The 27141-nt window shown below is 46.3% G+C and overlaps 1 protein-coding gene across 1 annotated transcript in view; it reads right to left on the minus strand.

The window, feature by feature from the left end:
• Positions 1 to 526: 526 nt before the first annotated feature.
• The window catches only part of FANCA (FA complementation group A), a 45137-nt gene continuing 18522 nt past the window's right edge, over positions 527 to 27141 (minus strand). The window contains 42 exon segments of the mRNA XM_040408952.1: positions 527 to 661; positions 2640 to 2741; positions 2812 to 2932; positions 3010 to 3076; positions 5342 to 5450; positions 5917 to 5973; positions 6139 to 6271; positions 6353 to 6465; positions 6543 to 6647; positions 6735 to 6827; positions 7041 to 7098; positions 8506 to 8610; positions 8692 to 8840; positions 9890 to 9983; positions 10039 to 10167; positions 10238 to 10311; positions 10790 to 10972; positions 11952 to 12056; positions 12784 to 12849; positions 12851 to 12921; positions 13040 to 13140; positions 13588 to 13623; positions 13625 to 13656; positions 13732 to 13760; positions 13763 to 13855; positions 13961 to 14065; positions 15453 to 15529; positions 17528 to 17577; positions 18151 to 18211; positions 19748 to 19836; positions 20267 to 20326; positions 20414 to 20509; positions 21219 to 21245; positions 21247 to 21296; positions 21299 to 21329; positions 22358 to 22491; positions 22739 to 22785; positions 22787 to 22878; positions 23020 to 23055; positions 23057 to 23097; positions 26241 to 26353; positions 27005 to 27071. Of these exon segments, the coding sequence (XP_040264886.1) occupies positions 554 to 661; positions 2640 to 2741; positions 2812 to 2932; positions 3010 to 3076; positions 5342 to 5450; positions 5917 to 5973; positions 6139 to 6271; positions 6353 to 6465; positions 6543 to 6647; positions 6735 to 6827; positions 7041 to 7098; positions 8506 to 8610; positions 8692 to 8840; positions 9890 to 9983; positions 10039 to 10167; positions 10238 to 10311; positions 10790 to 10972; positions 11952 to 12056; positions 12784 to 12849; positions 12851 to 12921; positions 13040 to 13140; positions 13588 to 13623; positions 13625 to 13656; positions 13732 to 13760; positions 13763 to 13855; positions 13961 to 14065; positions 15453 to 15529; positions 17528 to 17577; positions 18151 to 18211; positions 19748 to 19836; positions 20267 to 20326; positions 20414 to 20509; positions 21219 to 21245; positions 21247 to 21296; positions 21299 to 21329; positions 22358 to 22491; positions 22739 to 22785; positions 22787 to 22878; positions 23020 to 23055; positions 23057 to 23097; positions 26241 to 26353; positions 27005 to 27071 (3509 nt within the window). The 3' untranslated portion in view covers positions 527 to 553.

Below are 27141 nucleotides of genomic sequence, written 5' to 3' on the forward strand. Positions count from 1 at the left end.
AAGGCCTGGGCTGCAATGATTATGATGCAGGTTCTCGGCAACCACTTACTTTTAGCTCATGAGTGACACACCGCTGACATCAGCATTTCTGTCACTATTTTATGCTGCCCTCAGTGAGGTCAGCATAACGTTGATGACAGGTTCCTTTTAAAGGGGTTGTCTGTTTTCCTATGTCCTCTATTTCAGATTGACAGGGGTCCAACTCCCGCAGATAGATCAATATCCAAAAAGAGAAAAGCCCTTAAAAGGGGTATTTCCAGATTTTCACACGGATCTGCAAGGGCACCCACGCTGAACAGCTTCTTCCAAGTAGCTCTGGTGCCAGAACTACACAGCCCCATCCATTACACAATGGGTGCAACTCTAGTTCTAGCACCGGAGCTACTGCCAAACAGCTAATCAGTGGGGATGTAATACCGCAGTCGATCAGATAGTCATGGCCTATTGTGGGGGGTAGGCCATCAATAGTAAAATTCTGGACTACCTCTTTAGGAGTTTTTAGCTGGGTGAAAAGGGACCTTAGTAGATTTAGAGCTCAAGTAAAGTTCATGGATTAGAAGAGATCAGGCTCCTCAGATAGGTCTTCATCATATGATCGTTGGAGAACGTTCCTCAGCAGCGCTGCGAGCTCCGGGTCCTTGTCCTCCCAGGAATCCGCCATCTGCACAGTATACATAAGTCACTATATGGCAACATGTGCTATTATCACTAGAAGAACTATATAACGGTTATGCTTAAAGGGGTCGTCTCACTTCAGTAAATAGCATTATGTGGAGAAAGTGAATACAAGGCACTTCCTAATGTACTGTGATTGTCCATATTGCCTCCTTTGCTGGCTGGATTAAATTTTCTGTCGCATTATACACTGCTTGTCTCCAGAGGTTACGACCACCTCTGCAGCTCTGATAAGAGGTGGCCGTGATGGGAGCTGCTGCACACTCCCCCGGTCCGGGTAACCAGAGAGGCCGGAGCAAGCACGACCACCGCTGAAGGAGGCAATATGGACAATCACAGGGTTAAACAGGTTGTCCAGGGTTACAAAATATTTTTTGCCAGAAACAGCAGCACACTTGTCCTGGGTGTTGCTGTTGCAATCTGACACTACATGACTCATTATAAAAGATGCATTCTGGGATTTTGATCCAAAGGTTTTTATGCCCTTTTTGATTGGTGCATTGGTTACTGAGAAATGCTGCTTTTTATAATATGCAAATGAGCTGTTTGGTGCAACGAGGGCATCACCATTGCACCTCTCCTCAGCGCTGCCAGACCCCTACCAACTTTGCGTCACAGGGCCAAGTAGTGATGTCATCTCGCCTGCCTCTGTTTCACCGCCGTTGTTTTGGGAATCGGTAAGATTACATCACTGCCTGGCCAGACGGAGCTGCTGGCAGCGATAAGGTGCAACAGTGAAGCCCTTGGTGTACCACACCTCTCATTTTCATATTAAAAAAAGAACCATTTCTCAGTGGCACCAATCAGGAACCATATCAAGATACCATAACTCAGGGATGGCCAACCTGAGGCTCTCCAGCTGTTGCAAAACTACAACTCCCAGCATGCCTAGACTGCCTGCAACTACCAACCTACTGCAGGGGATGGTGGGAGTTGTAGTTTTACAACAGCTGGAGAGCCGCAGGTTTGCCATAACTGATCCAACAGTGGTCTTGCTTTCATATTAATCCCTTTAGGAACGCTGTCATACATGAACAGCAGAAGTCTGGGATTTAAATATGGCGCCTACTTGCAAGCATGGCATGCGCCACAGCTACCGAGTTTCTTCAGTTTTACACAGCCGTAGCTAATGTCCGATTGGTGATAACACAGACGTGCAGAGATTGGGGAAGCCATTCAGTCTCTGTAATAGCCTGGGTCTCTCTGAAGGATCCCATGCTATTACAGCTGTATTTCCTATGTAGGCCTGCAGGTGGCAGGGTTCCCTTGGAACATAGTGACTCATACACAGCAGTGGTAATTCATTGCAGTTTAAAGAGGACCTTTCATGGGTCCAGACTTTATAAACTAAGTATCAGGGTATGTAGGGCATACAGCGGGGATCTAATAGCGCTTACTATTTTTTCTGGGCACCGCTGTGGCCCCCGTTAAATTCTCCCGTCCTGTATGCTAATTTTCGCATCGGTACAGGGAGGAGGAGACTGCCCTGTTTCTCAATGGGCGTCTCCTTCTCCCTGGCTGTTCCACGGTCCAATCGCAGCGGAGAACGTCACAGCCAGGGACAAAAATAATATATATAAACTCACCTTCTTAAATATTTTTAAAAATGACAATCACCACCCTTTCCACATAGACAAAGATCACAGGCACAACCGTGTCCCAATACACCCAAACTATTAAAATATGGCGGATTTGGAAAAAGTGTTCAAAGCCATGCAACACACTAAACTGTACAGAAGTAACTGTACCCCACACAAAGGCTACTAGAGCGGTAATGGTCCATATGAAAAGGAAGGGTTGCCCTGCTCTGCTGCAATGAGAAGGCCTGCAACTCACAGCTTCAGCCACATCTGTCCTTCATTTACAAAAAGATCCGTGTGTCTCATGCAGATTTTGCCCGGGAATGTAACCCTACACATTGCAAAAGATTTAGGCGGTGGCTGCTGCCATGAGATATATCTTACCTGAGGAAGGTGGAATCTGAATACTCCACTGGGCGGTGGGCACTTCCGTATACAGTTTAGCAGAAACTGGTGGCCATTGCTGAAAACCTCATTGGTGTCCATCTGAAGACACAATAAGTAGAATAAGCTATAATTTCTGGACGTGGAGTCCCCACTGGCCTGAATATTGTACCTGATCCAGGAGAGGATTTCCATCAAGAAAGAGCTTTCCAAATCCGTCATACATCTCCAGGGCAAAACACACAAAGTCCTGCTGCACCTCTGCCCTCTCCAGTGGAAGACGAGCAGCCAAACTGTAAGTAGGAAGAGAAATGTAAAAGGCGTCTACGGAGGGGAGAATATGTCCTCCTCCTGCTGCCAGAGAACTCACCTGAAGAAAGCCAGAGGGAGCAGGTTACAGAACTCGGCAGAGGCCGCCTGGTGAAGAACCGTCATATCTGAGAGCAAGTGAATTTATATGAGTCATCTCCTCCTGGTCACAGGTAAATCTTATATCCTCTGTCTTAAAGGGGTTCTCCGGGAATTAAGAAAATGAAAATACCTAAATATTACTTTATTATAAATAAATTCCCAAATACCTTTCATTAAATATGATGGCTCGTTTTCTCTGGGGAGCAATCATCAGGAGAAATAAAATGGTCAACGTCCTATCAGTACACACAAAAATGTCCTAATCACAGCCACGTCTCATCATGAACTCCATTCCTACAGAGATTCAGCTGAAGATTATATTAAACTGTATTCAGGATCATAATCCCTGACAAGTAGAGAGGCGGATAAGGCAGCTCTTTAGCTCAGTGCTCTGAAGTAACTTGTCCTCCTGTGTGATTAGGACAGGTTTTGTGTGTAGTGATAGGACGGCGGCCATTTTATTTCTCCTGATGATTGCTCCCCAGAGAAAACAAGCCATTATAACTAATGAAAGGTATTTGGGAATTTATTTATAATAAAGTAATATTTTCGTATTTTAATTTTCTCAATTCCTGGAGAACCCCTTCAGTGATGTGTACTATTTGCTTCCGGTTCTATAGGTTTATGTTAGTAATGGTCTATTGCCATATGGTATATAAATGTGGTCATATCAGAACTGCAGGAGTGATGAGAAGGGCTCCCTGAAACGCCATTTGGGGACTAAATACACCCAGTATTCTACATCCACATATATAGACATCTAGAACTTTTTTCACGTTATAAAAATGTATATTTTGTAAAAATTTTATCATAATTTTGAATCTTTTTAAGCCAAAATCTGGACAGAAAAGATCATGTATAAGGCCTCTTCCACACATCAGTGAATCGCAGACGTGTGCAGTCCATGGTCTCCGCGGACCTCTCCCGTATCAATTGACTTTAAACAGAAAAAGATTGATGGTGCACTGGTGTGGTGCACCAATTGATACCTTCCGGAGCAAAAACACGACCTCGGTGGATAGATAAGGGGGTCTTTTATTGATGATAGACTAAGTCTATCATCAATAAAAGACCCCCTTATCTATCCACCGAGGTCGTGTTTTTGCGCCGGAAGGTATCAATTGGTGCACCACACCAGTGCACCATCAATCTTTTTCTGTTTGCAATATATATCACTCCTCTGGAGCTTAGGCTACTCCACCGACGAGGACTGAGAAGATACCGGCTGCACCGACCCCTTGTTCTCACGAGTGTTGTGCCTACGTATGCACAACACCAGAAGGTGAGCATAATTTTCGATGTTTTGATTTCATATCTTTAATTGAACCTATTACCCTATGAGCGCCTTCCTATCTTTTTTCGCCACTATCGCGAATTGACTTTAAAGGGAACTTTTCATCTCAAAAACGCATATAAAACCGCCAGCGTAGTAGCCCCCAGTCTGTTAATAATCATATCTTTGATCCGGTAATCTCATGCTCCATAGATTCAAAACACAATGTTTTAAGCGCCATCTTGAAGTCAAGGGGGCAGCGGCTTCCTTGCTTCAAGTCAAGGTAAGCATGCCCCCTAACCGTCCCCTCTTTTGTTAGACTGACAGCCTGCAGTGCGGCCGGGATTGCATAAGTCTCGCGCGTGCGCTCCTTGGTTAAGTGCGATCCTGTCTCCGGCTGCCGCTGTTAGCCAGGTTTCAGCGGCGCACTGCGCATGCGCGAGACTTCTGCGGTCCCGGCCGCACTGCAGGCTGTCAATCTAACAAAAGAGGGGATGGTTACGGGGCGTGCTTACCTTGACTTTAAGAAAGGAAGCCACTGTCCCCTTGACTTCAAGTTGACTGGCAAGATAGCGCTGACGGCGCTTAAAACATCGTTTTATGAATCTATGGAGCATCAGACTAACGGATCAAACATGATTATTAACAGACTGAGGGCTACTATGAGGCAATGCTGGCGGTTTTTGAGGTGACAGGTTCCCCATAATGTTTGTATTCACACAACAGACACATGCACTATTTTCTCTGTGATTACAGATCCATCACTCACATTGTCTGGGTCTGTGAAACATGAATGACACACAGAGGCCAGAAAACGGATGAACCACCAACCATCTTGTCACGGATGTAATTACAGACGTGTGGAAGAGGCCCTAATGTTTCCATCATACTTTTCTGTTTAGAACCCAGTCGCAGGGAGAACGTTGCCTAGGGCCTCATTCAGACGGCTGTAATGCGACCACAGATCCTGAACCGCAGTGTGATGAGGGCGTCGCACAGGTCCAGTTTCCCCACTCACGCTTTTCCTTTGTTGGCTGGAAGGCCGTCACCCAGCTGCCGCCTCTTTCTTCCAGACAATCGATAATATACAGACAACGGTCAAGCACTTTTTTGAGTCTTTCTCCTCCCTAAAGACAAATGCATTATACATTTAATCAAATGTTTGGGTCCCACTAGGACAACCCCTGCCCACAGGCCCTCAGACAAGAGGCTACCATCACACATGCCGTTCTGTGTCCGTTTTTTTTTTCTGCCAAGGCAATATATAGGCAGAGCTTACACTCCTTCCTGGATCTGCTTGTAGCTTGGGATAAAAACTGCCCCAAAAGTTGCATGTGCGTTTCCAGACCAAAAGCAGTTCGCCAGGTTCTGAATTTTCTCCTAGTTCTGTATCAATTCCTTGTGGTTTTCAAAATCGCTGCTTCTTGTAATCCAATGGGAGACCTCACTTTGGCTTGGGATCAGCGTGACCTCCTCCATTACATTACAGCAGAGAACCACAAGGAATTCATACATAAAGTGTATACAAGGAATAAAGCTTTATTTGCCGAAACCCGAGAATAGTAGAATATTAGTCAAAATCAAGTCCCTCACCTTCAGTATCACAGAGATGAGATCCAGAACGGAGAAAAACAGCAAAAAATCCAACATCTGCAGGGAAAAAGGGAAAGCTGATGGGATTGGAATATCGTTTTGCTGCTTCCTTCATTTTGGTTGAAGCGTTATGAAGACCGGCGCAAGGGAGAGTTTGTTGCCCAACCCAAGTTTTGCAAAATCTCCCCATAATGTGTCTGTAAATGGTTGCATTCTTCTCACCTGCACAGCATTCCTGCCCAGTACTTGTAAAACGCTCTCATGTCCCATTTTTTTCCTGATGGTGAAATGCAGGACGGCAGCCGAGAGCCACGTGGTGTGAGTGAGGGGCAGAGAAGTGTCACGTGTGAGGCATCTGAAGGACAAGACCAGACAGACAGATAAGTGGCGGATCGTCACTTCCAGCACCACACGTCCCAGCATCACAGACGCTAACCTGTCCACGTCGCTCTGAATTTCCCTCAGGGTCTCAATCTCTTTGGGCAGGTTCCCTCCGAGTAGACCGCTCCACTGACAATCAATGGCCGGACCCAGCTTTGGCCACCAAAGCTATAAAACAGATAGAAATCATTTTCCAGTTGGACAAGGAATTACCTGAGATTATTCCCTTCATCGGCAGGACATACCGCAGCCGAGGTCAGGATGATGGGACATTGGGAATGAGCTGCGCAGAGTATGGCGTCCACAGCCCCTCTCGGATCCCCACACTGTGTACTGGCCCCCAGGAGACCCTGAAGAGAAGCAAAAAATCCTACATGCAAACACCAGCAACAAAGAAGAATTGCTCACAGCATAACAAAGCGTAACTTCTGCCTTACCCGAAAAAAGTGAGCAGTGATGTCATACGGTAGAGCGCACCCGCACTGACCAAGGTTTTTCTGTAACATGAGGGAGACGTCATATTCCATGGCCTATAGGCAATCCATGGGCGCAGTTCAGGTAAATTTAGCGGATTATTATCTCACCAATTCAAATAGGAAAAAAAAGGTTTTGCACATCAATATAAAATCCATTTCTTTTATTAAAAAAATAAATAAATAAATAGCGCGATGCAGCAGCAGCACCGCCAACGTGTTTCTGACAAGAACCTGATAAAACACATGCATCCAATAGGATCAAACTACATGAAGCCTCATCGTGTAGGAGGCAGAGCTATCCACCTGCAATGAAGGAAACAGAAACCTGGACATAGGAATCAATGGAGATATCAAAGGAAAAAAAAATCCCACACTTTAGTAGATGTATAACAAACCACTTCTAAAATTAAGTCAATTGGAATATCTTGTGTTTAACTTTAGTATCCAAAATGCCTCCCGTAGCAGCATTTTTTTTTTCCATTTCCCACCCTGTAAAGGACATTTAACCCATTCTAGACCAAAATTTGTAAAATAGTCTTTAGAACTGTCATGTAAATCAATGAAGTGCCTGGCGGCTCCTGAAGCGGTGCCAGATTTCTTATTAATATAAGATAGATGTTCAGATATACGTTTGAGTTTTCTAGTAGTACAGATCACATATAACATATACAATGTGAGGAGAGTCCCAATCGATAAAACTATCAACCATGAAATTGTCCCTAATGCTGGACGTTTTAAACGCATATCTGCACATATGACACCGACCACCCCCACAATTACAGAAACCCTTTTGACGGAGCCAAGTTCTGCCTCCCCTGTTGGAGACAGAATATTGGCTAACGTGCGCCCCTTTTTGGCTACACAGCGGCATCCTCCACCAATAATCATAGCCAGTATATTGTGCTTGGTTCAAAATAGGTAACTACTGTAGACGTGGAAATGACGCTGCTCCCTTCGTGGCAGGTGGATAGCTCTGCCTCAGAATGGATGTTGCTTCGTGTAGTCTGATGCTATGGATGACTGGTGTTTTTAACAGGTTCTGATGATTTGCATGGTTATGCATGATTAAAGGGGTTGTCTCATCTGAGACAATGGGGCATATTGCTAGGATATGCCCCCATTATCCGATAGGTGTGGGTCCCTGCCGCTGGCACCAGCACCTATATCGAGAACGGAGCCCCGCAAAGTGGTGGCTGGAGCACTCCGGTCCGGCCACCACTAAGCACCCTCCCTATAGAAGTGAATAAGAGCGCATGGCGCATGACCGGCCACCGCTCCCATTCACTTCTATGGGCCCGATGGAAATGGCCGAGGCTGTTTTCGGCGGCCCCATAGAAATGAAGGGAGGGCGCTGCACATTCACAGTGCGCCCTCCAACAATTTCAGGGCTCCGTTCTTGGGATAGGTGCAGGTCTAAGATGGGACCCGCTCCTGTCAGACAATGGGGGACATAACCTAGCAATATGTCCCCATTGTCTTAGAGGAAACAACTCCTTTAAAAGGACATTTGTCTGAAACATGGTGGCGATGCTGCTTGCATGTTGCTATTTTTCTAATACTTTTGAATAAAATAATTGGATTTTATTAGACCTGCGGGAAACCCTTTTTTCCTAGTTGGACTATCTTGCAGAATTCAGCAAGTGGTTCCTGCACCGATGCACTTGGGGACACTCAGGGGACATTATTAACTGATGCGTAGGTGGGGCTCCATTCATATGTATTTGTATCTCACCATTCCTGGTTGACAAATTTGAAGAAGTCCTCACAGTCTAGACTGGTGTTGCCCATCTTGGAGGATGCGCTGATCAGGAACGTAGATGGGAGTCCCAGGAGAATCCTACATACAAAGACTTAAAGCCTCCATCATCTGGCCATAATCTAGAAATACCTCTGCCCGTCATCCTCAGCGAGCCCCTACCTGGAACACATGGCAAGTTCTCTTTGTCTTGTGAGCCGGGCGCTCGTTCTGCTGTCCGAAGTTTCTTCTAATCTTCGATGGAAGACGTTGAAAATGAAAGTCATCCGTCTACGATTACATGACTCAGTGAGCAAATCACAGACTAATTCCTGAATGATAAGAGGGAAACAAAGCATTACAGATACAGTGAATAAACGTATAGACAGAGCGTTCTAGGGCAGGAGTCCTGTAGAGGGGGCTCTCCGCTTAGGACAATCCTTTTTGTTAGTAAGCAGATTACAAGATGTCACACTTTTGGATGCAATTCCTCCGCAGCGTCACCATAGGAGAATTGAGGTATTACATGGTTCCTATTGATTACAATGGGTTTCCCATGTATTGCAATGATATGCTTGGTCCTCCAGTTGCTTGGCTGGTCTGGCTAAGGGCTCATGCAAACGGCCCATAGTTTTCGTCCGCATCCGATCTGCATTTTTTGCGGATCAGATGTGTGCCCATTCATCTAAATGGGGGCAACAAAAGATGCACACGGGTCTGTTAGTCCGTTCCGTGGCCCCGCAAAAAATAGAAAATGTCCTATTCTTGTCCGTTTTGCGGAAAAAGATAGGACATTTCTACAGTAGAAAAAAATAGCGTCAGGCTCTTGGCTGGTATCAGTGTTTTGCAGATCTTCGATTGCGGGACCACAAAAACAGATACAGTTACATAAAGGAGAACAGAGGACCTTCCTACCTTACGATTTGTAACTCTGAATAGGTCATTCAGCTCGGGTCCAACACCCGGGACCCCACAATCAGCCGTCTGAGAAAGCCCGGGCCTTCTAGCTGCTCACCCTAGGTCGGTGATGTCACAACTATCGGTCATGTGGCCTAGGAGCAGCTCATGAATGGGGTAAGGAGCAAGAAGGAGGCGGCTTCTCTCAAGCGCTGATCGGCGGGGGTCCCGGGTGTCAGACCTCCACCAATCAGTGCTGATAACCTTTTCAGAAGATTGGTAGTCAGATACCTTGTAAAGGGAACCTGTCACTGGGATTTTGTGTATAGAGCTGAGGACATGGGCTGCTAGATGGCCGCTAGCACATCCGCAATACCAGTCCCCATAGCTCTGTGTGCTTTTATTGTGTAAAAAAAACGATTTGACATATGCCAGAATTAGGTGATAAGCTGTTGTGGTGGGGACGGCCCTATCAAGAACCTACCTGCAAACGACAAAGGATGTCAAGCAATCCCTGTGGCGAGTCGACGACTGCCTGCGCTAGATTCAGATCTACAAGAAATAAGTGATCAGGACTTCTAATATAATATACAGACACGTTCATCCTGTGATAGGGCCGATGACACTTCTCACCTGCAGCAAAATTCTAGCACAGCATCAACCACTATGGAACATGCAATCTCCAGGTCATTTCCGCAGCCGCCCTTTGCAGAAGATTCAGAGATGAAGCAGGAATTCAAAGCCCAGCGTTGGTATTCTTGCCTGCAGAGAGTGCACACGTCGTCACAGCATCTGGTAGACATGTCATCCATGGTCACTGCCAGACACTTACCTCTCGGTGTCGCATAAAGGATCATTATCCAAACCCAGGTTCATCTCCCACAGCAGCCAATCTCTGAAAGATAACTGCAAGCGAGGGAGACACTATCACTATACGTAAAAGATATGTTTGGCCACCATTAGAGCTCTGAAAAACGCGCTCTTTTCCGTACCACGTGCTGTATTTTTAGTGGCATTTTTTTGCAAAACAAATGTGTGGAGGGAGTTTTTTTTTTTTTTTAACGGCTTTTCCCTGTAGAGAAGGGGAAGGAGATACGTCAAAGGCTTTAACATGCGACCAGATACAAAAAAACGCCACCTTGCAAAAGCAGCCTGTAGGCCCCTGCATTTCATATTTCCCACTTCATATCTAGAGCCGAAATAACGCACCAAACAAACAAAACCAAACGTGCAAAAAAAAATGCCACTAAATTCGCAAAACTGCTGAAAAAAACGCCACAAAATAGCTGTATGCGTTTTCAGCCCTATAGGAATAATGGAAGTCAAATATTATCATCCGGCTTTTCCAGAGACATTTATATGTTTGCAGTCACTGAATACTGACCTGGAAGGTGTCCTCTGCTAGCAGCCGCTGAAAGTGACTCTGGCGCCAGAGGGCGACCGCCGCGTCCTTCCAGCCTGATGAAGGAAAGAGCAATGAGCGGCAAAGTGCAGGGGTATCCTTTTCCTCTTCCATCAACCCTTCCTCTCTGGCTTCCAGGACCAGCCTGGGCAAGAGATGTTGTAGCTGTGATAAAAATGGCAGAATTTACAGACTGTAACGCATTGCCCCAATGCCAGCCGTGCAGCGCCCTCTGCAGAGAGATAAGACAAGCGGAAAAAGTACAGACAAGAAGAGGAGCAGTGCGGCCACACGTCCAAATGCAAAACGGACGGAAGGACAAATCGCACACGGTAAGGGTTCCCGAGGTCGGAAAATGATAACATACCCTAGAAATAGAAAACCCCTTTAAATGATTAATAAAAACACGCAGGGACAGACGTGCTGCTCAGCTGTCCATTATACCCAATGTATGTGTGGGACCGTTTGATCGTTTTTTTTTTTATTCCGTTTCTGGCGGGTGCAAGGTAATCAAAAATCAATTCCAACTTTTTTTTCTTTTTTTTAAGTGTTCACTTTGAGGTTTAAATAATGGGGTACTCTAATAGATCGGTTTGTGGATGACACAAATTCTATATATGAAATGAGAAAGGGGACTTTTTTTGAATTTTTTTTTAAAGTTTCTAGAATTTTTTTCAACTTTTTTTTTTTTGTTAGCCCCCTTAAGGGACCTGAACATGCAATCTTTAGCTCAATTGTACATACAGTGCAATACTCCTGTAATACAGTGCACAGTCATTCTGACAGGCAGAATATATTAGTGGCTAGGACATGGCAGCCTTTAAAGGGGCCCCCGGCTGCCATGCCAAGTACTCAGCACCCTGCAATTGGGATAAACTGCTGGGATCTGAGCCATCTCCGATCATGGAGGTTAGAGTTGGGTGCCTGCTGTGTAACGGTGCACAGCCGATGTGCTATTACAGCTCAGTGACGTAATATTGTCTCCATCTGCAGACCACTTTGGTTATCCATGCCTGTCATATTCTGCTGCTCTGCAGAGTACAGGGAATTACACCAGGTTTATTATGTACACAGTGGAATTAGCAGATACAGTCAAATGATAGTTTTATGGAAGTTTACTTTCTAATCAAACACTAAAAATTACCTTACGCACGAATAAGGGGGGGATGCAGTCCAGTGAAGCCCCAGGGGAGAGCAGAGGGAACCTGCAGCAGGCATAGGAAACTGCTGCTGATACCTTGTGCAAAACCTGAAAAGAAAAAAAGACCTTGCAAACATGTGGCTCTCCAGCAGAGCAGAACTACATCTCCTAGGAGCCACAGCGGTGCAAGATCAATGCCTACCCTGCCTTGCCTGAGTTTGCATGACCCCTATCATATGTGTTGCCCTCTTTATGGGGATTAGAGGGCATCTGTCAGCAGTTTTGTACCATGACCACTGCTGACTGTTACATGTGCACTTGGCAGCTGAAGGCATCTGTGTTGGTCCCATGTCCCATATGTCCGCCGCAGTGCTGAGAAATAGGATTGTTGTTTATATGCAACGAGCCTCTAGGAGCTACGGGGGCGTCGCCATTACACCTAGAGGCGCAGCTCTCTCTGCCACGTGCTGCGCCCCCTGCACTTAGGTCTGCAGAGCCAGGCAGGTGGGTGAGCACGTTTACACTGCCTGGTCCTGTCAATTAAAGTGCAGAAGACGCGTCTGTGGCAGAGAGAGCAGAGCCTCTAGGTGTAATGACAACCCCCTCGTTTGTATATAATAAAACATCATTTTTCTCAGCAATGCGGGCACATATGAACACGGGGACACAACACAGGTGCCAAGCACACAAGTAACAGGGTCCTGCCAGTGTCATAGGTACAAAACTGCTGACAGATGCTCCTTTAATGTCAGAAGTGATCATTGTGGAGACCACAGTTACAGATAGCTCAGAGGCACAGAGCACTCACCTGAGAATTAGAGAGACGGAATTAGGCACGGGGGTTCAGTACCAGCTCCCAGAACTTTTCTAATGCATTCACTTCTAGGTTTGGGGTTTGTAAGTGATGCCCGACACTCGTGGAGGTGAACAGAGAAAACAGCAAGTCCAACACATGCGGGATCTTTCAGGAGTCCTGCCTATAATTCAGCCATGTATAGAAGGAGAATTATACCCCAGTGTTACCCCCAAGTCTCGTCAGAACCTCGTGTACAAGACGCATATACATATTAGCTCATATCTACAAGACTCACCTGCTGGGCATAAGAGCTGCAGTGTCCTGCTCAGCATGGCATGGAGGGCCCGGGGATGACCACACAGCATCTTCACGTACAAGGAGGGCCAGGGTCCTTGTCTGCAGAGGGTCACACAGCCCAAGAGTAAAGTCTTAAAGGGGGTTCATGCAGTAATAGGCAAGTGCATCACAACCAAATTTAGCAACTCTCTAATTTGCAGCATCTCTGCTTGCTGTCAGTGCATGGAAACTTTACATTCACCACGTGCACCATGTCTCACAGCTGAGAGTTAGTGTATAATTGTATCTGTCGAGGCAACCATTTGCAAGCTGAACAGCCTGGGCCTGATACACTGTAACAAACTATCAGTACAGAAGCGTTGACAGACAGGACAGAATTAATGTGCCACGATTCCAATAGACAATTGTGCCAACGGTCCTTGACGGGGCAGCAGACATTTCTTCTGTGGACCGGAAGCCATCATCACGTGACAACTCATGAAGGGGGCAGTGGTGGTAGAGGTGTCACTGAGGGGCGTCCTGTCTGCTGCCATACCTAGGTATTACCTGTCAGGGGGATTGGTGCTGGAGGCGCCATGACACCTGGCAAAAGGATGTGAGAAGCAAATCGGCAACCTGCAAAGGAATTGAATACTAAGGTAAGATTCAGAGACAAGAACTTGAGAGAAGACGATGAAGACACCAGCTCACCGTCAGCTCCTGCGGCTCCAGCTCCTCCACAGAACTGGGGACATGGTGGGAACAGCGTCCAAGCTGGAGCTCTCCATTACGGACGCCAGTCTGGCAGAAATCACGGCCATGTGAGAGGAGATCTCTGAGTGGAAAGACATTGATTAGACAGTTATGAAGGAGAATCAGGGACAAGAGAGACATATTCAGTGCAGGAGGACACAGCCATAGACATCTGCTCATCACACACCATCGTATCGCTTTGGATCTGTGACGAAGGGTCTGAGCTGCCACAGTGCTGCCTGTAACCTGGCCACGGGCTCCTCGTTCAGAGACACGTCCATCTTCTCATTTCCTAATGGGAGAAATTCAGGAGAAGCCTCAGACATCTCCCAGATCCAAAGAAAACCACGTAGGATGTACAATGTGCTTAACCCTACGCTAACCAATGACGTATATGCACATCACTGGACACATGGGCATGTATGGAGCGGAGCCTGCTCAGTGTGCGGCGGGGGGTTCCAGCACGGACACCTGCTAGGTTCAGAATTATCCCTCAGATGCTGCGGTCAATAGTGACTAAACTATAAAAGAAAAAAAAGGAAGGTCAACCTCCGCCCGCCCACGAGGCAAGCGCGGGGAGCCAATCGTCCCCGTCATGGCAGCCAGGGGCCATGTTTACTGCTCCTATAAAAAAAAATGCTATAAGATACTGGTAAAATCAGTATACACTGCAATACAGAAGTATTACAGTGTATAGTACAAGCATTCAAACAGTCGCAGGTGCGAGTTCCCTCTGCAGCACAGAGAAAACACTTAAAAATAAAAAACATTCCCAATGCTAAAAAATGGATCAAAAAGTTGTATGTACCCCAATATTGGTACGGATAAAAACGACAGCTCATCTAGGTACATTGACAAAAATATGTTTTGTCCTGATCCGCAAAAAAATATGAACGGCATAAAAAAAAAAAAAAAAAAAAAAAAAAGCAAAGAAGGAATCCCGTTTCTTCTATATTCCACCCCCTCCAAATAATTTTTTTTTTTTTTTTTTACAGTTTTTCAATACAGTATAAAAACCATTAAAGAAGACCTGTCATCACTTGTTGATATGTAAGCCGGGGCAGGAATGGATGCGGACAGCACACAGTGTGCTGTCCGCATACGCATTTCCGGAGCGCGCCGCCGATCTTCCAGTCTGCGGCTCCTTAAAAAAATGGAACATGTCCTATTCTGGTCTGCAATTGCGGACAAGAATAGGCAGTTCTATGGGGGTGCCGGCCGTGTGTATTGCGGATCCGCAATACACTACGGACGTGTGAATGGACCCTTAAATTGTCTCGGTCCTTAACGGGTTAATGGAAGATGACATAACGGCTCCCATGTCTGGTAAGGATCCACTACGGCATAAAGGTGGCACTTTTTTCTAATACACGACATAGCGCACATCCCCTAATCACTAGTCTACTTTTTACTTTTTGTTGCAACTCATCGCGGTTTTCAAGATCTCTGCTTGCTGTCTGTAAGGAGAGACATTCTTGTTTACAGCAAGAAACTAGAAATCTGTCAAAACCCGATACATGAAGGTTCACCACCGTTGCACTCAGTCTAGGAAATGCTTTCTGAACCGATCGGCCCAGACTCCACCAATTTTAGCTCCACTAATACACTGTGACGAACATTCGGGACAGATACGTTTTAAGATCTAGAAGTTTCACTTCTTCACTACATAGAGATGTCACCTTCCAGCCTCCGGTGTTTCTCCAGCTCACAGGCATCGAGATAAGAGGTCATCATGGCCGGTGGGATTTTATCAGCTCTGCAGCGATAGGAAGAAAGAACACAGGTAGTGTGCATGTTTACAACCTGCCCTGTTAGCTCCCCCTAGTGGTAGCTGTAGGCAGACAGAATTGTATCATTCAATTTGGCTCTGTTCACGTCATTTTTCAAGCATGTCGGAGATATGGAACACGTCAGGATTATTTTGGACCCCACTGGTATGTGTTGGCATAAGATAGACATGCATCATCTATTATCCTTTTCTATGCGGTGGGGCACAGCAGACATATATGGCTTTTTTGTTTGTTTCTATAGTGGCATATTTCGGGGAATACTCCCCTGACATATCTGAGAACTAGATGTAAAAAGAGCCTTACACTTTAAAGGGGTTTTCCAGGATTACTATGTTTTTTATCAGATTTTTTTTTTTAACCTCATGCACATCTTCCTCAGGCTTTTCTTTTCTTAATTTGCACTCTCCTGACCCGTTTTCACCATGTAAACCAATCCCTCTGGGTTGTTTCCATCCTGTATGTAGCACTTCCTGTTGCTGTATCCAACCAAACCCATGATGCACTTCTCCCTCCTCTGCCACAGCTCCAGCACCGCCCCATGTAATAGCCCAGCTAGTTATAGCTCCTCCCACCCAGCTAGTTTATAGCTCCTCCCACCCAGCTAGTTTAATAGCTCCTCCCACCCAGCTAGTTTATAGCTCATCCCACCCAGCTAGTTTATAGCTCCTCCCACCCCAGCTAGTTTATAGCTCCTCCCACCCAGCTAGTAACATAAACACTCCCCATCACTGCCCCGCCCATGGACATACCCCCCCCCCCCCCCTCCCAGGACTTAGAGTTGCATGGACACGGTCATTTGACCGCCGAAACAGGAGATAGAGCCATTAAGGGTAAAAAAAAACCCAAAAGATACATTACAAAAATTACAGCTATTTTCGTAACTGATTATTTTAAGGATAGTAATGCACAGACTGGAAAACCCCTTTAATAGTGAGTCCCTTAGGCTACATGCACGCGAACATATGTGTCTTGCGGTCCGCAAAAAAAAAACGGATGACATCCGTTTTTTGGTTTTTTTTCGGATCCATTGTAACAATGGCTAAGGCCTCATTGAAGTGAATGGGTCCGCATCCGAGCCGCAAAAACTGCGGCTCGGATGCGGACCAAAACAATGGCTGTGTGCATGAGGCCTAAAACGGACAAGAATAGGACACGTTCCATTTTATTTTTGTGGGGCTACAGAACGGACATACTGATGCGGACAGCACACCGTGTGCTGTCCACATTTTTTGCAGACCCATTGAAATGAATATGTCCGCATCCTATCCGCAAAAAAAACGGAACGGACACGTAAACGAACAACGTTCGTGTGCATGTAGCCTAAGAGAGACATTGGGAGCAAAGTGGTAATGGGGATTCACAGACTGCCACTGATTTAGGCTACTTTGACACCAGCGTTTTCCCTTTCCGCTACGGGAATCCGTCATAGGGTCTCAATACCAGGAGAAAACGCTTCCGTTTTGTCCCCATTCACTGTCAATGGGGACAAAACTGAACTGAGTGCACCAGAATGAATTCTGTGCCGTTTCATTGCGTTCCATGACGCACACAAAAGCAACTGCAAGCAGCGTTTTTTTTAGTGCGTCCTGGGATGCGGAGCAATACGGATCCGCCAGGACTGACAATATAAGTCAATGGTGACGGATCCGTTTTCTCTGACACAAAAGAAAACGTATCCGTCGCCCCAATGACTTTCAAATGGTTTTAGAGACGGCTCCGTCTTGGCTATTCTAGAGATAATACAAACGGATTCGTTCAGAACGGATTGCAGACGGTTGTATTATGACGGATTCCAGCAAAAACGCAGATGTGAAAGTGGTCTTCGGTAGATTGTCCCCTGTATACGGGGCCAAGAGTGAAAATCAGCTGAAACCAACCATTTCTGTGCGAACTCTTCCTGCTCTATAGCATCCCTTATCTACATCCCTACATGACGCCCCTTCATTACACAACCATCGGCTCACCTTCTCAGCGCTCGATGAGTGACATGAGAGGAGTCTGGAACGGCTGGGAGCTGGAAGCACAAAGCAGACCTGGTATAAAGCAACACGCAGCGTTTCTCCTCTCCATTCACATCTAAAGATAAATTCAGAAGTCTGAAAGCTTCCGACAGCGAAACCGAGCGACGCTGCTGTCCGTTTCCCAGGGCAACCGTCAGAATTCTGAAAGCAGCGACGTATACAAAGGGAGAACTACAAAAGGCAAAGAATCTGCTGCGTCAACTATTCAGATCTAAGCATCGACTCCGGAATCAATAAATAGTCACTGTCAAAACTTCACAGGAGGTGACATTTGTATGAAAGAGGATTGGCTTTTTTTTTTTCCAGTGTTGGTTCATACACAGGAGATGGAAGGACAGACGGACAATAGAGGAGATTTATCAAAACTGGCTTAGTTGCCCATGGCAACCAATCGGCTTCCACCTTTCATTTTCCAAAGGAGCTCTGAAAAATGAAAGGTGGGATCTGATTGGTTGCTAGGGGCAACTAAGCCAGCTCTACTGTACACCAGTTTTGATAAAGCTCCCCCCCACAGTCTACAGAGACAGGACTTGGAATATTTATAAGATGGCGATGACGATACTGACCAGTCTGGGGGTCAGCAGGGCGGGCAAGAAGCGAGATGTAAAATACGGCCTCCGAAAGATGCTACGAAAAACCAAAGAAATAATTCGATTTAGATCATGAAACATCACTGACCAAACACTGACGTGTGAACTCCATGCCTAACATCTTCCCCAGTAATAGTCAGCTGGAGGAATAAGAATCAGACACACACAACGCAGCAGCACAGAGTATTTCAGGAGGGGCAGTGACCTTTTCCCTGATGCCTATGCGATGGAAAAGACAGGGCATTAGGTATGGCAATGAAGAAAGGAAAAACACCAACACCAGTATGACCAGTAGGAAGGGACTCTGCATTAACCCCTTCCTGACAGAGCAATTCCATTTTTCACCCCCTGCCTTCTTGGAGCCGTAACATTTCTTTTTTTCCGTTCACGTAGACATACAAGGGCTTGTTTTTTTGCGGGACAAGTTATACTTTCTACTGGCAACGTTTAATATGGCATACATAGTATGCAGTGGGAAGCTGGAAAAAAAAAATCCAAATGTGGCGAAATTGGGAAAAAAAAATGCAATTACACAGTTTTAGGGTTTTGTTTTTACAGCATATCCCATGTAGCACCTTGTGCTTCATCATTCTCCGGGTCAGTACGGTTGTATAGTTTTTCTATATCGCTATATTCTGACCCCACATTTTTTTTTTACAGAGCGTGTGAGGGCTTATATTTTGCGGGACAATATGTAGTTATACTGATACCATTTTGGGTGTGTATGACTATCACTTTTTATTCAGAAAAAAGGCATAGCAGCCATGCTGATTTTTATTTTCCATTTCGCCCTCCATTCATTGTATGGATACGTTTTTTGTATTTTAATAGTACGATGTTTATTTATTTTGATTTTTGGAAAAGGTGGCAATTTTTTATTTATTTTTTAGGCCCCCAACATGCAATCATTAGAATGCAATTTGTATAAAGTAATGGAAATTTTATCTATTACCGTACACAAAGCTCGGTATACAATTACAATTCAGTGCTGCCACCTAACTGGCTTGAATCGCAATACCAAGTGATAAGCCTAGAGACCTAGTACAGGCTCTGGATCATTACTGCAGTGGAACGCCTTTTCCCTGATCTCAGCCCGGGGTAGGTGTCCCTGACGGCAAGCGCATGCTCGGGTTTTCGGCTTCTCGGATGCCCTGGTCACATTTAAACACGGCAGGGGTTAAATGTCCAGCAGTCGGCACTACCCTGATCGCATACATTAGGCCCCGGGTGTCTGCTGTGTAAAAACAGCAGAGCGGCGCGAGCGCCATATTTAAAGAACCCGGCAACCCGCCCAAACATGTACAGCGGATGTCTGTTAACTCCGTCCGTCTCAATCACTCGAGTGGACCTACGCAGGCTCCATATCTGCCCCGCAGAAACATAAAGCCCTAGGCCTTAATCTGTAAGACTTTATTGCCCATAGCAACCAATCAGCGCGCGGCTTTTTTTGCTTTTTTTTTTTAACTGCTCTGGAAAAATGAAAGCTGCGCTCTGATTGGTAGCTATGGGCCAGAAAGGCTTGCTATTAAACAGTTTTGATAAACGAGGCCCGAGGAAGCCGGCCTCCACCTACCTGGCCTCCATGACGCTGGACGGGATCTTCCCAGTATTCTCGAAGATCTGCACAGCCTTCTCTACGTCTTGTTGGGCTTGTGGTTGTTTCTGCGGAGCACAGGGTGACGTTATAAAAAGCAATGGGTCTCATTTATCAAAACTGTCCCCCCCCCCCCCCAATTTTTTTTAAACTAGTTGCCCATAGCAACCAATCAGCGCTCAGTTTTCATGTCTTAAATTGCTATGGAAAAATGAGTTGGTGACTGGTTGCTATGGGCAACAATGCCAATTTTGATAAATAATGTATATTGTAATGAAGAATGAGCAGTCCGTTTCTGGAAAAGCTGGGTGACGAGGCAAATCCCGGCCATTAGGCTCCCCAGACTACCGAAGGCGAACCTGCCCAGTTATACGGCTTCATTGGCCAGGGAGATTTACCATTCAGGACTCTAGGTAAGGCGGCTGATGTGGAATCGGTTAAGGTGCCCATATTGGTTCTGATCCAGCTTTCCCAGAAACAGATATAACCGCCCCATACCTGATCTTTGCCAGAACCCACTGAAAGGTTTTCATACAAGCCCATGTCTTCAATGGAAACCTGCAAACGCAGAAATAATGCAATGAGCAAAAAACTGAATAAAGTTGAAACAGCCCTGCTCCCTACTGACTACTCCCACGACCTCACCTTCATGTCTGACAACCGGGTTTTAGCCAAACTGATGTACTCCATCAACAGCGGGCGGAATTTTGCGGCCACAAATGGCGGATGGAGGATGTGAACCTGTGAGATTTTAAAGGGATTGTATGACATTGGCCTTTTTTTTTCTTCTGAGAAACAGCGCCACCCTTGTCCATGGTCTGTTCATGGTATTGCACATAAACTTTAAGGGGTATTCCGGCTACATTAAGTTATCCCCTATCCACAGGATAGCGGATAACTATAAAATTAGTGAGGGTCTTACCACTGGGATCTCCACCAATCACGAGAATGGGGGCCCCAAACCCCCTGAAATGAACGGAGCAGCCGGTCGGGCATGCGTGTGGCTGCTCCATTCATTTCTATGGGAGTTCTGGAGACAGCCGAGTACAGTACTATGGATTCCCATAGAAATTGATGGAGAGGCTGCACACCTGCCTGACCGGCTGCTCCATTCGTTTCAGGGGGCTGCCATGGGTACGGACAAGGGCATACTGCCACTTCATTTAACTGTATGGAGCTGTAGTACTCTGTATACTAGCTGAGTACTCTATAGTACCCCCGGATAGTACTCTGCTATTTACGTCACTTCCATTGAGTTGAATGGAGCGGCAGACACATACTGCACATGTGCCCACCGCTCCATTCAAACGGCTGAACAAAAGACCCCCAATCTTGTGATCGCCACCGCTAAGACACATATCCCCTATGGATAAGGGATGAGTTAATGATTTAAAGGAACCACGCCGCACAAAGCATCTATGTACCGTATTATAGTCCGTGACCCTCTCACCTTTAGGTATTGCGGTGTTTCATATGGGGACCAAATCAGAGAGGAATTTCAAAAGGAAAAGCAGAGACTTCTGGTGGCGTTCTGGTATGAGCTGGCAGCACCGAATGTACACTAGAAGGAAGGTATGATAAACTTAGGTCACTCTCGTACATGCCCTCTCCTTTACCATGTATAGCGCTTCAGGGAAAAGCTGGGCGACATCCAATATGGCTGCCGTTTAAAGGGCGAGTTGTCTCATCTCAGACAATGGGGGCATGCAGATGGAGGATGTGAACCATCAAGATTTTAAAGGATTGTATGTCATTGGAAAACTGCCCTTTTTTTTTCTGAGAAACAGCACCACCCTTGTCTGAGGTCTGTTCCTGGTATTGCACATAAACTAGCATATGCCCCCATTGTCTTGAAGGTATGGGTGCCACCGCTGGGATCCACACCTATATCGGGAATGGAGCCCCGCGAAGTGGTGGCTGGAGGACCACTTTGAGTAGTCTGATGCTATTGGATGCATATGTGTTTTTAACAGGTTCTGATGATTTGCATGTTATGCCATGATTAAAGGGTTTCTCATCTGAGACAATGGGGGCATATTGCTAGATATGCCCCCATTATCCGATAGGTGCGGGTCCCACCGCTGGGACCAGCACCTATATCGAGAACAGAGCCCCGCAAAGTGGTGGCTGGAAGACTCCGGTCCGGCCACCACCAAGCGCCCTCCCTATAGAAGTGAATGGGAGCGTACCGCGCATGACCGGCCACCGCTCCCATTCACTTCTATGGGCCCAATGGAAATAAGCCGAGCTATTTTTGGCGACCCCATTGAAAAATGAATGGAGGGCGGACTGCGCATGCACAGTGCACCCTGCAACACTTCCAGGGCTCTGTTCTCTATATAGGTGCGGGTCCCAGCGCCGAGATCCGCACCTAGAAGACAATGGGGGCATATCCTAGCGCATGTCCCTATTGTCTGAGATGAGACAACCCCTTTAAGGCTTTTACAGAGAATGAGCTTTGTAAGAATCAGAGGAAGAATTGCTGCATAATTAGATCACTTGGCCATGCAAAAGTCTGAAGTTCTAGGTAAGGACCGCGGTGGAAACGTGGCCATATTGTTCCAGATACGGAACCTGAAGTATTCTGACCTTGAACCATTCTGTGTAGGACGTAAAGGCAGCAGGTCCTTCCAAGGCCGCTTGTCGGGCAATGAGGAAAGCAGTGATTAAATACTCCAGCTCGTAGGTCTCAAAGGCTTGTGCCAGGAGACGGCCCAAAAGACCTGAAGAGAGACAAGAATGTAATAACAAACCTATTTATTTGCTGGGGTTATTATGTGCCTCCTAGTTTGTATTACATTAATAAACGGTTAGTGAAAAAAATAAAATAAAATAATGAACTTATTTCAAGCAGTTTTAAACATAAATGACGCAACTGAATTATGTGACGCTCTGTATAGGCTGCATTACCACTGATCCACCACCAGGTGGCACACAGTATAAAGAAATGGAGAATCTGCACATTCTCACCTGTCACAAGTAGTTGGGCGTCGGGCTGGCAAACAACCAGGCATGAACGCAGCTAAAACATGCCGCCAGTTAACCTCCTGCGTATCCAAGACCCTCTGGATGCGGGAAGTCAGCTTTTCAGAGCTGAGAAAAACAAACAACTGGAAGGAAACAAAAACAGAGAAGATGCAAAGAAGTACTTTAAGGCAGGTTCATAATAACAACATTCTTCCATCGCCAAAGCTCATGTCTGTATTCTTGATATTTAGTGCAGCTGGAGAGGAATCGATATCCAGACTCACCTTCCGATACAGGTCCGTTAGCAGCGGGCACGTTTTCAACAAAGCTCCAGCTTCCCTGCAGCCGTATGGCATCAGATACTATGTGTAGAAAGAGCAAAGAAAATATCTGGAGATGCACGTGTAGGAGGAATGGAGGTCTTAGGCTACTTTCAGACTCGCGTTTGGTGCGGATCCATCATGGATTTGCACAAACGCATCAGTTCAGATAATACAACCGCCTGCATCCGGTCAGAACGGATCCGTTTGTATTATCTTTAACATAGACAAGACGGATCAGTCTTGAAAACCAATGAAAGTCAATGGGGGACGGATCCAAAGCGGAATGGAGAGGGAACGGAGGCAAACTGATGGATTCTGAGCGGATCCTTTTCCATTCAGAATGCATTAAGGCAAAACTGATCCGTTTTGGACCGCTTGCGAGATCCCTGAACGGATCTCACAAACGGAAACCAAAACGCCAGTGTGAAAGTAGCCTTAAGGGGATTTATCAGAGTCCAGGCCGCCTTGTCCCATCGGTAAAGCTGTGAAGGTTCCCATGATGCCGTGTTCTGCCGGCACAGACATTACATGTGCGCGCTCTGCTGATTTCAAATGAATAAAGAATAGAATAAAGTCCACCTCTTGTCTCATCAGAGGATCGGTTCGTACACGGCCATTGCAGTTTTGTAGTCTGCAAAATATTGACACCGGCCGTGTGCATCCCACACTTTCCACAGACCTCATTGTTAGAAATGCCTATTTTTGTCTGCAAAACGAGTAGGGACACGTTCTATCCTTTGCAGAACAGCTGCACGATAAGGACAGCACGCGGAGGACATCCGCCACATAGAAATGAATGGGTCTGTGTGCATTTATTGGGCATAGGACACAGACCGAAAGACCGACAATACAGTGGTGTGCATGAGGTCTTACACTAAAGCTCTGCTGCAACATACAAACCATCATCAGTGGGAAAAAATAACGAAGAGCCACACATATACATCACTTGTATGAGCCTGAAGTTAAAGAGGACCTGTCCCCTCTCCTGACATGTCTGGTTTAATAGCTTCATGCATCCCCCATGTAATAACAATGCTGGAGCATCTATTCTCATGGCTCTATGTTGTGCCGTTCCCTTATTATTTCTCCTAGAAGTTATGAGTGAATTGCTAGCAGTCTGCAGTAAGGGTACAGAGGGGAGTAACCAGTTGGGGGCGTGTACCTGCACAGTCTGAAAATGGCAGCACTGATTGGATACAGTGAGACTGTGCGGGGACACACCCCCCACTGGTTACCTCCCTCTGTACCCTTACTGCAGACTGCTAGCAATTCATTCATAACTTCTAGGAGAAATAAGAAAGAAATGGCACAACATAGAGCCATAAGAATAGATGCTCCAGAACTGTTATTACATGGGGGATGCATGGAGCTATTAAACCAGACATGTCAGGAGCGGGGACAGGTCCTCTTCAAAGGGGGAGAGGTTTTTTGTTTTGTTTATTAGAATAAAAAGAAATTATACTCAGCACCCCCAAACCCCCTCAGTTCCTCCCTGCAATCTAATGTGTATGGGGGGGTGGGGGTGACCCAACTCTTCCCTGGTAGAGCGATTTCCACATACCCGATCCACTGAGGACACATGAGCAGAGCATGCATGTGTGTGTGTGTGTGTGTGTGTGTGTGTGTGGGGGGGGGCGGGGGGGGGGGGGCGGAGGAATAGCTGTCAGTCCAATAAGGGCAAGAACGGCAGCATCTGGAGGTACATGGCCAGTACTTAGTAGCATCTGGTTTCCGCAGGATTATGCACCAGTCCTATTATAATCTACCGTTTATGTAACTAATGATATAGGCTCCATTCTCTGTACCGGCAGCAGTAATATAGGACAAGTCATAATGAATATGGAACTGGATTTTTTTCCCTTTCCTGTATTTTGTGAATTTGACTGTACAAAGGAAGCAAATGATGAAATCAATCACAACAGTATTAATCTGTACATAATAACTCATTAACATGAGGATTACGGTGAAATCCCGGTCATGGTGGAGTGTGCTATAAGTGCCATCAGCAATGATAGACTTTCTCTCAAGAATAACGGGAGCTGAAGACGCATCCTGGCACCCTGAAGCCCACCATCCTGGCACCCTGAAGCCCACCATCCTGGCACCCTGAAGCCCACCATCCTGGCACCCTGAAGCCCACCATCCTGGCACCCTGAAGCCCACCATCCTGGCACCCTGAAGCCCACCATCCTGGCACCCTGAAGCCCACCATCCTGGCACCCTGAAGCCCACCTGGCAGATATATGGATATTCGAGACGTGGCACTGTCCCCTGAACAACGCGCAGGCCGCAGATATCACCCTTGTCCTAACAAGAAGGGTTCACAGAGCAAACCGATATGTATTTGCCAATTCAGAAACCTGGTGATGATTACGTTAGATTCTCCGACCTGTGTAGATCCATAACCTAGTACATAGGGGGCAGCATTACAGATCTCAGTGCCGCTAGTAAATATAAACCATAGCAGCAGCTGTATTGCCTTGGGATGTGACAACCATTATTTCGAGACTCTGTTTAGTTGTCGCTACCCTTCCCCCCATTCCTCAGGCAGAGTTGTTAATTCAGCAGGGGGCGACAATGAGCACAGGAGGAAGCCTTTTAACTCAGAATAAAAAATGTGAGCAAATTTAATCAAAAATATTTCCTGCTTAAAGGGGTATTCCAAACACAAACACCTAACAGACCTACACCCCCACCTGGACTAGTTATGCTGTTCCTTATCTTGCACATTACAGGTAATTTTCTTCGTGGTCCCGACCACCTCTATCTGTAGGAAGCCAGAGGGTGCCCTTTCTGATATGGGAATACCCTATGCTGAAGTACACACAGCCTGGGCTCCATCCCTTAGCATTAAAGTGGTTCTCCGGGTTTTTAATATAGATGACCTATCCTCAGGATAGGTCATCAATATCAGATCGACACCTCGCCGATCAGCTGTATGAGGGGACGGCACGCTCAGTGTGCACGCACCGTCTCCCTTCTCTCTTCCTGTTCACCGCTGCGGTCTATGGCAAAGCACAGCGAGACAGCACTTGTACACTGCGCGTGCCGTCTCCTCATACAGCTGATCGGCGGGGGGTGCGGGGTGTCAGACCCCCGCCAATCTGGTACTGATGACCTATCGTGAGGATAGGTCATCAATATCAAAAGCCCGGAGAAGCTTTTTAACCCCTTTGTGTTACCTTTCAGCTTTGGCTTGAAGATGAGGGTCTGGCTCAATGTATGGGTAAAGAAATCTTCTAGTAATTCTGGAATGACACGAGCTCTGTATCTAGAAGCATCGTAGGCAATTAACCTGTGAAGAAACATACAAGGTCAGCTCCACAGTCTCTATCCTTTATACAAGAGCTGTTATCCAACATTATTAGTTCAAGGGGTTTCTGGTACTTGGATGTCGTCAGGATCGGTGATCAGTATCAGATTGTGGGGGGGGGGGTCACCTTCAAGCACCGCCATCAATCAGCTGTTTTGGGCAACTATACAGTATATGGAGCTGGAAGCAGCGGCCTTTATCCACTGTGCCAGGGCAGTACTACACAGTGGACGCAGACTTGGGCTTCAGACGCCTTTCCCGAACAGCTGATCGCTGGGGTGCCAGGTGTCAGCCCCCCAATTATTCTGAAATTGATGACCTATCCTGTGGATATGTCATCAATATCTAAGCACCGGAATGCACCTTTTAGTTATACCTAATAACATACATGCAACAGAACACAGGAGTATAAGTGGCTGTCAGATAATCTGAGGCAGACCCCCCGGCCAAGTCTGCCAGGCCCCGGGAGGGATAGACTCTCATTCTAGTGATCTTCAATACTTTACATCATCAGATGCTCACAGATGGAAGCTGCCGTCGGTTTCTTTCTCATAGGTAAGTGATCCCCCAAAAAGTGCACAAAGTACTAAAGTAAAAAGAAAATACTTTATACAAAGAATGGCCTGCACATACCAGTACTGCTCCTCTCCTGGCTTGTAACACTCATCATTGGGGGCTTCAGGGATGACATTGAGAAACCCTGGAAAAGAACAGATTACCCATTACTGTATAATGGACAATAATACAGGATAGGTCATCAGTATGAAAAT

This window comes from Bufo bufo, chromosome 10 (genome assembly GCF_905171765.1).
Source record: "Bufo bufo chromosome 10, aBufBuf1.1, whole genome shotgun sequence".
NCBI classification, from domain to species: domain Eukaryota; kingdom Metazoa; phylum Chordata; class Amphibia; order Anura; family Bufonidae; genus Bufo; species Bufo bufo.